This window comes from Tyto alba, unplaced genomic scaffold (assembly GCF_018691265.1).
Source record: "Tyto alba isolate M040663 unplaced genomic scaffold, T.alba_DEE_v4.0 Super-Scaffold_46, whole genome shotgun sequence".
NCBI lineage: Eukaryota > Metazoa > Chordata > Aves > Strigiformes > Tytonidae > Tyto > Tyto alba.
In genome coordinates, this window is record NW_024881322.1 from 214,003 (window position 1) to 226,317 (window position 12,315).

Below are 12,315 nucleotides of genomic sequence, written 5' to 3' on the forward strand. Positions count from 1 at the left end.
ATAATTTCAGAAAGACCAGTTAACAAAAAGAAGCACCTTTGGTTTAAATACAATTACTATAGAAGGGGACTAAGTATACTGATGGATTATTGAAAAAAAATAGAAACGGAAAAAAGTATCAGCACTAACATAATGAAACATACTTAAGAAAATGGCTAGCAGATGTTGCAAAGCTAAAAAACCACATTTGTTTTCTCTCTTCTCTGTGAAATCCAACCAGATCCAATTTTTTTTTAAAAATGTACGTATCTTATCTGAAAAATACAGCAGGTACCCATGAGTTATAAATACCAAACTTAAGCATCATTAGAAACACACAGACATAGTATCTTCATGTTTCTCCTAAAGAAAAAAACAACTCTTTAAAGAGCCTTTTTTCCCCCTCATAATAGGAAAGAAAAGCCTAACACATTATTAAAGAATTGCATAAAAAATTGAAACACTACAAAATGTTATACAGACTACTTGCCTTTTGAAACTTCTGTATCTATAGAGCACTTTTAAAAACATTAAAATTTAAAACAAAAAAGTTAAAATGAAACCAGAATGTCTGTAACCTAGAACTTAACCAAGTGTGATATTTTTAACTGCATATTCAAAAATACGCTTCTAAGTAATAAGAGCCATCATGGAGTGATTCATAGCTTCATGCAAAAACATCCCACAATATAAATCTTGTTAACCTTTTGAAAATCCCCAAAAGCTCATTACAAAGCTGCTGAATCCTGGCGTAACAAAACCGTATATTAAAGTATTTACTGTCCTTCTAAAAAGTCCGTTACTTAAAAGAAATAATACACATGAATTAGCTGGATTTTATCGTGGTCTGGCAGAGAAGAAGTGTCAGACATTGATGTATGTCAAATTAAATTATCCTAGGAAAATCATTACAGAAATTCAGAGAAAATAATTTCTCAACTGATGTTACACATTAAACTACTCTCCACCTGAATTAATGGCAAGTTTACAGGTTAATGAGCATTACAGTGAAAAGACTCATGAAGAAAAGGTGGTACCTTTCCTATCCTATTACTCTTCCCCGTTCTTGAAAACTACATGCAACACCTTTGTAGACACTGATTTTCAAATGGATTTGCCGCACAAAAGCTGATTAATTCTCTTCTCCAAATGAGTGACCTGTTACAAGAAGTGCTGCATATTAAATTCCACTTAATGAAAATATGCATGTATAACATTTAATTTATATTCCCTAATGTAAGCACTTAATTTTATTATAATTCCTATCTTGATCTAACTTTACAGCCATTGCCAGATAGAATACTGTGAATATTGCAGAGTAGACGTCTGAGTCGATTATGAAACTCCAAGTAACAGCAGGGTAAAATCCTGGCCTTACTGAAGTCAGACTAAGAGCTGCTGCAGACTTCACTGACACCACCATTATATTCTTTACATTCCATCTTCATCTGCCATGAAGGTGAAATTAATGAGATTTACTGTATTCTACAAATACTATTTTCTGGTTTTAGAATCCATTCTTGATTTCCTTCTTCAGTTCTCACTCCAGTAAATGAAGTAATACGAAGGTGTGTCCCTGGGCTTGTCCTGCATTTTGGGAGAAAATGTGCAGAAGGAAGCCTTCAGTGAATCGTGATTATTGCTAGTGAATAGGATGCTAAAGCCAGAAGCTTCACTGTAGTATTTAAACAGCTAGAATGTTTTAATGAACCATGCTACATGTTTATTTGAAAGTACTATCTTCTCAATTAGAAAATAATACTTTCTAGCTTTTAAATTTTTCTATTCTCTTGTGCAAATATATGGCAGAAAGACTGGCATTTATTGCTAAGATAGTACTAATTTGTAAAATGCTTCTATTTTTTTTTTTTTCCTGGGTATTACTTTATGGACAGTAACTGCTTGTGCCAACTGTAAAGCTGCTGCTGCACTAGGGGGAGGAGCATCCAATCAGTCATTTTCCACTTACTTCTATTTACAAAAAAAAAAAAAAAAAATCGTATTTTACTTGTATTCCCTAAACGCATTTTTGATGTTGTTTAAAAGCATCAGATCTGCTGCAGCATTCATCATAAAAGACAACAAACATACAAAAAATGAGGTTTCAAAACAGGAAAGCTAAACTTTCAGATTTGCTTTGTTACATTTATGTGTGTGATCACTCATCTGAAAACTATTTATTTTGGGGATGTACCAAGCTTCAGTTTATGAGAACAGAATGCATCTGTCTCAGACTTAGTACTCAACTGCAAGATGGATTATGTCCAGCTCTCCCTCTCCAGAAGCATCCCCTTATCTCAGTGTTTGGTCAGCATCTGAGTGATGTGTACATAAAACTGGTTAGGCGAGTTTTGACACCTAAAACGGGCAGAGTCGCAAAAGTATACTGACAAACACAGTGTTTACAAAACCTGTAGGCCCAGCTTTTCACTTGTCAGCTTCTACTGTCATCAAGTACCCAATATTAGGTGTTCATTAACTCCATCTATATTGCTGCATGAACTCTATTTTGACTGCATTCTAAGAAAAAGGAAGAGTTGTTTGGACTTCATTAACTCAACATCTGCCTTTCCGTTTATCTTTTTGCATGTAGAAATTGTACTTAGTGCATTGATTTTCCTTTTGACTTTTCATGTTATTCACTTTTAAGTAAGGGCTTCTACGCTTCTGAAATCCTTCCATGTTACGCGTAGCTCTGAAGTTCCCAAAATAATTTTGGAAAACTTGGAACTCTTGCTTTATCAAAAGCTATAAGCACATACAGGTACAGACGTGTGCCACAAAATAATCACACCAGTAGGTGTTTTTAAAGCTGAGAAGTCAAAATATTGAAAATATTTTTCTTGTGGCAACTGCAAACATTGCAACATTATAGTAAAGCGCAACTTTACTACCAAAGGCCAAATTCTACAGTCTTCTGTCAGAAAAACTTCTCTAGATTGCAAAACTGGAAACTGGAGGCTTTGGGGCAGTGCCTACAAGAGGAGAATTCTTACTGCAGTAAAAAATGTAACCTATAGGCATTTAAATTATCTGTCAAAAAATCAGAATAATACAGCCTATTATTTTAGGCAACTGTTTTGGTTTTGGATTAGATTCTGCTCTCATATTCCAGTGACTCAGTAACAGAATCTAAGCTTTCATTTTAATTCATTAGGAAAGGAGTCCTGTCTGGCTCTGGATGGTGGTATTTATGCAGTTTTATAGAGTTTGAAAGATTTCTATTTCATCCATGCTTCTTTTCACATTCACGCTCACATAGGGAATTTCACTCCTATAACGAGAACCAGAAAATATAAGCTGATCATAATGAAAAGTGCCGGACATCTACAGCTGTACCAACAGTCATCTTCTGCAATGAAACTTTTTTTTCACCTGCCAATTATTTTCTTTGCACATATTTGTCCTGCCCACTTCTTTAAAAAAAAAAATACAGAAAACATTGGTCCTTCCAATTAGGCTTTGTGTTTCTCTGAGATTAGCAGAGCTGCCCTGCCACAGGGAAGTCCAGGGAGATAGGTCTGGTTAGAGTGCTAGTGAGAATTCTCTGGAAACCCCCCCCTCCATAGGAAGCTACACCCCAAACAGGTAAGGTGAGGATGAAGTGGGTACACTGCATGTCCTTCCCCATCCCTCGCCATCACACAGCACAAGCTACTAATTGCTGCTTCCAAAAACACTGCAAAATCAAGCCCTGTAGTGAAAGGTCAAACACCACAGTTTAACGTGAGACAGAAGAGAGCATGGCAGAGAACTGGAAAGACTGAGTTACATGTCAATGTGTTAAATTCTTCCAGAACAGGTATTTGCTAAATGAAATTCTCATGCCTAAAATGCCTGCAGAAGAAGGCAGAAACACTCTAGCGGGCCCTGCCAGTGTAACCTAGGGATGCTAACTCCTTCCTGATCCTCCTGGTGGTGCTAGTCCAGAGCCTGACACTCCAGCCAAGGGTCAGGTATTCCACTCCACGAAAAGCCCTGATGTCCTCTGCCTCCGTCTCATATTCATCTGTGCCTAACCTCTGCTTCAATGGACAGCAAAGAAACCATAAAACCAGAAGTCAAATGACACATCTTTGCATATTAACAAATAATACATTTTACTGTGAAAGCATGCATTTAAATAATACTCTTGTTTCTCCCCATGAATTTTACTCTCTACCTCATACCTAGGACCCTAAACTTAGAAGACTGGCTTTGTTGGTGAATGCAGCTATTAGCCTTTGCTGGCCAACACAAAAGGATGGGAGCCTTCTAGGGGAAAGGAAAGGATATTTGATCTACCCAGTCAGTAAAAATAAACCGTCCCTTGAGCAAAACACCAGGAGTTCAGTTGCGTTTGTTATGATCTTCCCTATGTAGCACATGCTGCATTTTACAAACAGGTTTTTCAAAGGTCCCATTTATGGCATTTGGCTTTTGAAAAATGCATTGACAAACAGTATCAGCAGAACATTTTATTTTCTTACGCAATCTGACGAATACTAAAAGAAATTCTGGAGGTCTGAAATTCTCTGGTCTCCATGTAATAAATGCATCTTTTTAGACATTCTGTTTGGGGATTAGAACGTATGAGGTTTTTGACACAGCTAACTTATGTATAGCCTTCAAATGCTCTGCAACTGGCAGGGATAGGATGGTTAAACAGACTCAGAATGGTTAATGGTCATTTCAACTCTGGATCTTCAGCCCACCTGCAGACCTAGTCAATTATTACCGGAAGAGTACTTGGTAATCTGTGTGAAATTAATTTGACTGTCTCACTTTGAACCTCAGGGGATATGTCCATGTTACAAAATAACTTAGGCCAATGTACTCAGCAGAACCTGCCACTGTACTGGCAGGTTCAGCAGATAAATTGAAGTTAGGATGTGCATTTAGAACAAACCACAACTTTGTTTCTGAAGGAAAACCAAGAAAGACAAGAGTTTCAGCAGAAAAAGCTGGGGAAGTGTCCCCTTAGAGATGTGCCCCACATCTCTAAGTTCTGGGTAGAGGAAAGATTTCAATTTCCAGCACCAATGCATTCAGAACTTGCTGAAGCAGTGTTTTGCAGTAAACATTTAATAATTATCACTCCAACAAAGCAAGGAATAGTGCATAGATACTTTCATGAAATATGATTACCTGACATACTGCTGGGAGTTATGGATATGTAATCATTCTCGTTCTTCTTCTCTCACCAATGTCACCTGCCAAAAAAAAAAAAAAAAAAAGAAAAAAACCCCATGTAATACATCCATAAATTCAAATCCACAGAATACAATTAACATTTAAACAGGATGGAACATTTTGGATCTTGAATACCACGGTCCATGTTTGATGGCTTAACACATTAAATTCAATGCACTTTGCTTAGTTGCGTGAGGCAATGAATGCAAATCAAGCCCAAAACTTGGTGGACTGGAGAAGCTGTAGGTAACAGGGATTTGGAAGCAAGGCCAAAAAGCTGGTGGCTACTGATGCCGGAAAAAAAAAATGCTTCTGCCTACTTCATGGAACACTTTCCCTTAATTTTTTGCAGAAGTTCCTTTATGTCTAATATGTAACTTTAAGAGCTAATTGTTTTTTACTTTACAGTTTCTAATGATATATGCCTGTTATTCTCAGGTTCAGTAAGAATAGAGGATTCAAAGGAATTAGAAATTCTCTGTCTACAGTTACACCAATTCTCCTTCAATCATTTGAAACTCGTAAGTCTATCAACTTTTACATAGTTTTGAGACAGTTTTGAATAGTAATTTTAGTCATTTAGTAGAAAACTAATTTATACGCACTTCTTACTTAACTTTTGAGCAATGGCATCTTTTGTTTTACTAAGGAGATAATATCAGCTGTGAGAAGCTAGATTTGGCATCGTAAAGTTGTGGTTCTAATATTTATAACCCCTCCCCTATTCATATGCCCATACATACACAGCGACATATGAACTATACTTCTCCTCTGTTTGGTAGCAAAGACGGAAACCCTGCAAGCTAATTTTGTGTCAGGAGAGAAAGTCACTGATACCAGCTACAGCACCATCCTTCATCAGTATCTGTATTTATTCTACCCATAATGTTTTCCAAACAGGTATTGCAGGCAGCATGTCCTCGTCCAGCCTTCCCAGCCCAAAGCACAGTGCCCGGCTGGACAATCCCAGCTCACTCCCTAGTTTAACCACCAACAATTTAATCCAAGTGATGACAAGCCTAAAGGCATTACTCCAGAACAGAAAGAGGATCTCATTAGAATTTTTAAATAAGAAACCCCAAGCCTACAACTGACCCCAATAACGCCAGGGGAAAACTAGCCAGGGATCCCAGTCAAGCTTTCTTGATCATCGGGAAACACTTATCTTTTAATGTTAGCATGCAAGTGACATCTTACAGAAGTAGAACCTCTCTTAGATTGCCCGGATCAACATTTTATGGTAAGGAACTGTCCTTCGGTCTTTAACAAACTTTTAATTTTCTTTCTCGCCACCCGCCCAGCGCTGCAGCGCTGCAGCCCTGCCCGCGTCTCCCCCCAGGCAGCGGGCGCCCCCTCACCCAGGGAGCCTTTCCCTCGGCCTTGAAGCAGGCGCCCTCCACCACCGGCAGGCTGAGGGGGCAGCGAGTGCACCTGCTCTGTTTAAGCACCGCCTGCAACACTCGGGCGAGAAAGCAGGTGAACTGCAGCGGTCACGCGCGCCGTGTAATTAATGTATCTGGGACGCAGCCTCACAGCTCCCACCCGAGGTCTCCCACCCGCCCCGGGCCGAGCACCCGCGGGCGCTCGGGCCCCCGCCGCTGCGCGCCCGCCCCTCAGAGCCGCCACAAGATGGCGGCGGGACGCCCCCCGCCGCGCTCCGCGGGCCGCGCACCGCCCGGGCCCCTCGCCCCAGGCGCCGCTGCGCATCTCGCCACGCGAGACCGGGGGGGTGGGGGTGGGGGTGGGAAAGCCCCCGCGGCCGGGAAGCGGCCGGCCTGCCCGCCGGTCGGTGGGGCGCAGGGAACGGCCGCCCGCGGGCTCCCGGCCGGCGGGAGCGGGGCCGCCCCCCTGCCCCGCTCCGCCGACGCCCGCCCGCGCCACGCGGCGCGGCCGCGCCCCCTGGTGGCCGCGGGGGAGCAGGCCGGGGGGGAGCGGGAGGGCCCTGCGTGGGGGACAGCAGCGTCCCCACGCCGGCACTGCAGCACGGCCGGGGCGGGTGAGTGGGGTGGGTTCTTCCCGTGCAGAGCTCGGCCTTCTGAATTAACGGCTCTGTTGTCTTCTCCCTAGCGTGTTCCGTATCTTTTGCATCACTTTATGCCTTGTTACATTAATCGGGCATATTAATCTGGCAAGTCTCTACAGTAATCCCTACTCCCAAGACTCAGAATTGTTTCGTGATTAAAAAAAAAAAAAAGCCAAACCACAACATCCCTCCCCCCCCCTCCAAAAAAAAAAAAACCAACCAAAAAACAGGGAAAAAGGGGAACGCCCCCACCCCCATTGTTCACTGTATTTGTAAAGCAAGTGCAAAGTAAACCTACTGCAAGTTTTACAGCAGAAACTGGTAAAAAATCCTCCAGCACACATTACAACCTATTTTTATCTTCTTGTCTTCCAAGCAAACCACCTGAGACTCTCCCTGGGCTCTTCTCAGAAAATACAGTCTTTGCTTAAACTCTTAAGGGAAAAACAAATACTCCACTTGATATTTGCCACGTACAACCAACACAACCAGAGGTGACGATACAAGACCCTTCTTTGGCTAGTGAGATCTTGTGGAACTTTAAAGTCCTTCACAGTTTGTCAAACAAAAGCTTAAAGAGGATACAAATTTAGAGCAAGACTCCAATTAACATCAGACTCTGACCCATCCTACCACGTCATGGACCCCATGAACCTCAACAATAAGCCATTTCCCAGAATTTAATTGTGGTCTGGTGACTCAGTGACACACAAGTGCTCTTGAAGTAAACAATTGAATATTTTAAATAAAAATTCTCCCCCTCCTGTAAATAATTACTTACTAATCCTAAAATTATTGTTTTCACGCCAATCTATTAAAAAGAAAAAAAAAAAAAAAAAAAAAAGGACAAATAACAAAGTTCTTCAATGAATTCTGTATAAAGATAAAAATTTTAGCTATCCTGGGAGCTTGGCCATTTTCCCTGATGAGACCAGGCCTTGGCATGAAGGCAGCTGTCACTTGTGTAAAAAACCTCATTACAAAATGCCTGTAGGGAGAGACAGTCTTTTGTTTAGAGCATTATACTAATGTATCTGGCTTTGGCACAGTCATCCTGTGTCCCACAGTTTAAAGTGGAGAGTGTGCATCCTCTTTTTCTTCTCATGTCTGTCTAGAAACTAAGGTTATCAGAGCAGGCCTTGGTGTTGCTGTGTGAACGTACAGCATCTCGCCCACCTAGCATCTCCACCAGCTGGACTTAGCAACTGCCAAAAGATACACAGGGATGGAGCCCATTTATACAATACCTGCTTTGTACCTGATGGTGATTTTAATAATCTTTCCAAATGCATCTAAAATGTTTTCAGAAGGATGCTTTTATCCTGCACTTTATAAGCCAGAAGTAATTTTCTATTTTTCCTTCTAAGGAATGTGGCACACGGGTAGAAACGTTGTGTAAGTACAGGACTGTTTATCCATCCCAGCACCCAAAACCTTGACTTCTGAAGGCCCAGCACAGTTGCAGCTTTACGTCAGCAAGAAGGGTAAATGGTGTCTACAGCAATTATAACGAGTTCCTTTTGAAGGCATAGATGTGGAAGATGTTGGAGGAAATCAGGTTCTTTTTCAGAGTCTACAACTAAAAAGTACGCGAACAGGCACAAATGAGAAGGATGTGGATGAGTCACAGGCAAGGCTCCACCACATCAGGCCAATAATGTCTGGGAGTCTTCATGGGCACTGCAGAGTAAGTTTCTTTCTTGCCAAAAGCGACACAGTTTTTATGGTTAAGCTTTTCTAACATCACAGGGAGCAGGCTTCATTAGATTATCTTTTGTGTGTTGAGCACTCATTTGCCCACAAAGAGCTACCCAAGGTCTCATGGCTCTGAGTCACAAGCCCTGAGCGCTAGCACTAACTTTGGAGAGGTTGCTTATCTCAAATCCTGCATGATTTCCCCGCCAGAAAGCCGAGGTGGTGCTCTTTCTCCATCACTGGAGTTCAACCCTCGTTACTCTTCCTTTTTTTTATTTTTATTTTTTCTTTTTTTACAAGGTAGTCCTCACATTCATATTAGATACCACAAATAAAAGTAGCAAAAAGCTTATTCCATTCTGATACTGAGTTGTGTTTCAGATTTACAGCCCTGCACCAGGAAAACAATATTCCTATTTTGCCCCAAATAAAAAAAGACATCTTTGGGATCTTCATCTCCTCTGGCCTGAAAAGGTGATATCTGGAATGAATTCTCAGGCTTTGGTCTCCAATCTAGAAACACTGTCAAGCCATATTGCCTTTTACTGCACTTACTTTCTTTTCCCATAAAGAAAGGCAATTAACCAATTAACATTAATCAGTGCGCTTAAGCCTTCTCCCACTCATCACCAAGTGCCTTCTTCACACAAATGCACTGGATTAACCAACTGTGCAGCTCAGGGGATGGGGGTGTTTTCTTATTTTACTTTGTTGCTTCAGGTTTAGACGGTGGCTGCCAGTCTCCCCTAGGCCAGGGGCACAGTAATTTCGTGGTCTGCACCCCAATCCCTGTCCATACCCTGAACCGCACGCTTCCCAACGAGCCTCGGGCTTCCCTTCCCACCCAGCCAGCACGGAGGGACCAGCACTGCCGCCTTCCATCTCTTCCCAAGGCAGGAACAGGTGGGAAAAGGGATTTTGCACCTTCCAGGAGCACTGTCACGCCACCCAGCTCCTTGCCCTTCACCAGACTGTCCCGACATCTCCTTTTCAAAGCCAGAGGGGTGGCCACGGGGTGAGCTGGCTCACCCGCACAAGCCCCTCCTGCAACCCTACCTGCGACACCCGATGTCTCAGGCTCATCCCCAGCACCCTTACACACCACTTACACAACGCTCGCCGTTCCTGGCTCGCTGGGAGCTGGGCTGCCTCCAAGGAGAGGAGCCTTGCTCTGCGAGGAGGGGAGGGCTGCTGGCATGGGTGGGAGCCCACCCGGGTCCTGGGATGCAGCGGGGAGCAGGCGAGGGCGCGGAGTGGGGTGGCAGAGCACACAGGTTCTGTAACGGGGCGCAGGGGAAATCTCTGGCACAGGCAGATTGAGCGCCCCAGGACACCAGCCCCTCACGCTCAGCCCTGGCACGAGCTATGGCACTTTTGTTTTCCTTGGGGGCTATCTTGGCTTGGGGGTGATGAATTACAGAATGCGTCATCTGAACATTTTGTTCTGCAAACTCCCTCTGTGCAAGTTGCTCTCACTTTTAACTTCATCTTCAGTGAAAAATCCAAAGTAGCAACTCCACGTCAGGAAAAATGCATGGGTAGCCTATAGGCTGTATCAAGGCCTAACCGAATTTTTAAATTTGTTTCAATGTTTAACATTTCAGTATTTAACAGAAAAGCAAATTTAGTATTTTAGAGCAGCTATGCAGAGGATTTTGTATTAATACATATTCGGTGAAAAATGTACTAGGCTATGGCTTATGGTACGTGATACCTATATAATGATCCAGGAGTATTCTCTCACTTATACTGAACAATTATGCATTGTATGAGAACTAAAAATCCATCTAGTTTTCTAGATACGTTTAATGAAAATCCCCCATCAGAACTGGCTTGTAGCCACAAGCTCAGGAGTGGACTTTGACTCATGCTTTTTATTGCTAGTCTAGTTCAACTCACGAGGACACAAAAACATGCAATAAAGGACAAAATCAAAACCACAGTGCACAATCTGTAAAACCATTTGCAGTCCATCCTGAAACACATGATCACAAAAGCAATCAGCCACTGAGCTTTCTAATATGACCGTCCAGTAGTTCAGTGTAACCTTACTCTTTCCTCCTCACACAGACACAACATGTGGCTCTTTAGAATAGGGTACTGGTTTTACCTTTTAGATTCAGAATTTCCTATTTTAACTTGCTTCTTAAATGTTCTAAAAATTGCTGAGCACTAACAAGTCAAGATTATGGATGCTCTACGTCAGTCAGGATCGGACCACAATATGATATGTGCTCAGCTCTGTGCAGGCACCAGCAGCTTTTTTACAGCACGAAAGCCAGAAAATTATTATATGCAGACAGTAAGCCTGATCACTTATAACGGTAACCTCACTGCTTTACAGGTTTTTGAAAGCACTTGTGTTTCAGTAAGCAGAACTGCAGGATGATCGATGTTAATTTAGATGGACAAGGTCATTCCTCCTATAGTCCCACACTGGTGAGGCTTAGGTTCTGGCATATGGTTTGTAATGACAGGCTGAATGATAAAGCTGTTGTGTTGAATGTGTCTACAAAAAATAGACGCAGTACCACAAAATGAAGTAATGCAAGATAAAAACAAGATAAAAGTTGTTTATATGATTTCATCAGAACTCAATGTCTTGTTGTATTGGGGTAAATATATCTTTTTATAAGCTAATGGAAATATAACAATGGATTTCATCATAGCCAAAAGGAAAAGAGTCTTAGTATTTCTGCTTGTTTCCCGGTAGCCCGAACATGCTAGAAAGGCAGTCTCAGGTATCATTGAAAGTATGCAGGGGAAGAATATAACGTTACCTTTAAACCACCTGGGCATCAAGTAGAAAGCTGAGTATGTTACGCTTCTCTTGCCTTGTACTTACAGAAATGAGTGACATTATCTCACTTACAGAGTATCTCAAATCACTTATTATCGTGGTGTGGAGCTTTGACTGACCCTAAGATGTAAAGGCTCTAAGAAATCTGCCTATATTCGGCTTAAAACTCTGTCAGCATACCGAGCTGCAGCCTCCTCTTTGCTTGACTTCATCCCCTTGCAGAAATGTCAGCTCTCTAGCACTTTGCTTTGGCCTACTACATGTGTACACAGGAGGGCATGAGAGGAGCACAGACGTGGAAGCAGCCCTGTTTAGCCACTATTTTGATAACCAGTGTTTTATTCCCTGTGGGGGACTTTCTTAACATGAAGCATTACAGTGCAAGCTAGCTTGATGTGCCAAAGAGCAGCTCATCTGCAACTCTGCATTAGGTAATGTTTATATCGTTAGAGATTTAGGCCTTCATTCAGAAAGACCTCTACCTACTTGCATAAATATCCAATTGAGCAAGGATCCGGGAGGGCCAAGGATGATAGAAAATCAAAAGGAATACTATAAAAGACCTCATATTTAAGTGGTTATTTCTGTGTTTCTTGAAGAGCCTTTGAGACACCTCATGGCTTATGTATTTGTTGCCTATGGGAGT

The 12,315-nt window shown here is 42.1% G+C and overlaps 1 protein-coding gene across 6 annotated transcripts in view; it reads right to left on the reverse strand.

The window, feature by feature from the left end:
- THRB (thyroid hormone receptor beta) overlaps positions 1-12,315 on the reverse strand; it is a 170,438-nt gene that overhangs the window by 43,249 nt on the left and 114,874 nt on the right. For all 6 annotated transcript variants that reach the window (XM_042806414.1, XM_042806416.1, XM_042806415.1 and 3 more), the window contains one exon: positions 5,107-5,171. In XM_042806414.1, the coding sequence (XP_042662348.1) occupies positions 5,107-5,113 (7 nt within the window). In that variant the 5' untranslated portion in view covers positions 5,114-5,171. The remainder of the gene's footprint in view (positions 1-5,106; positions 5,172-12,315) is intronic.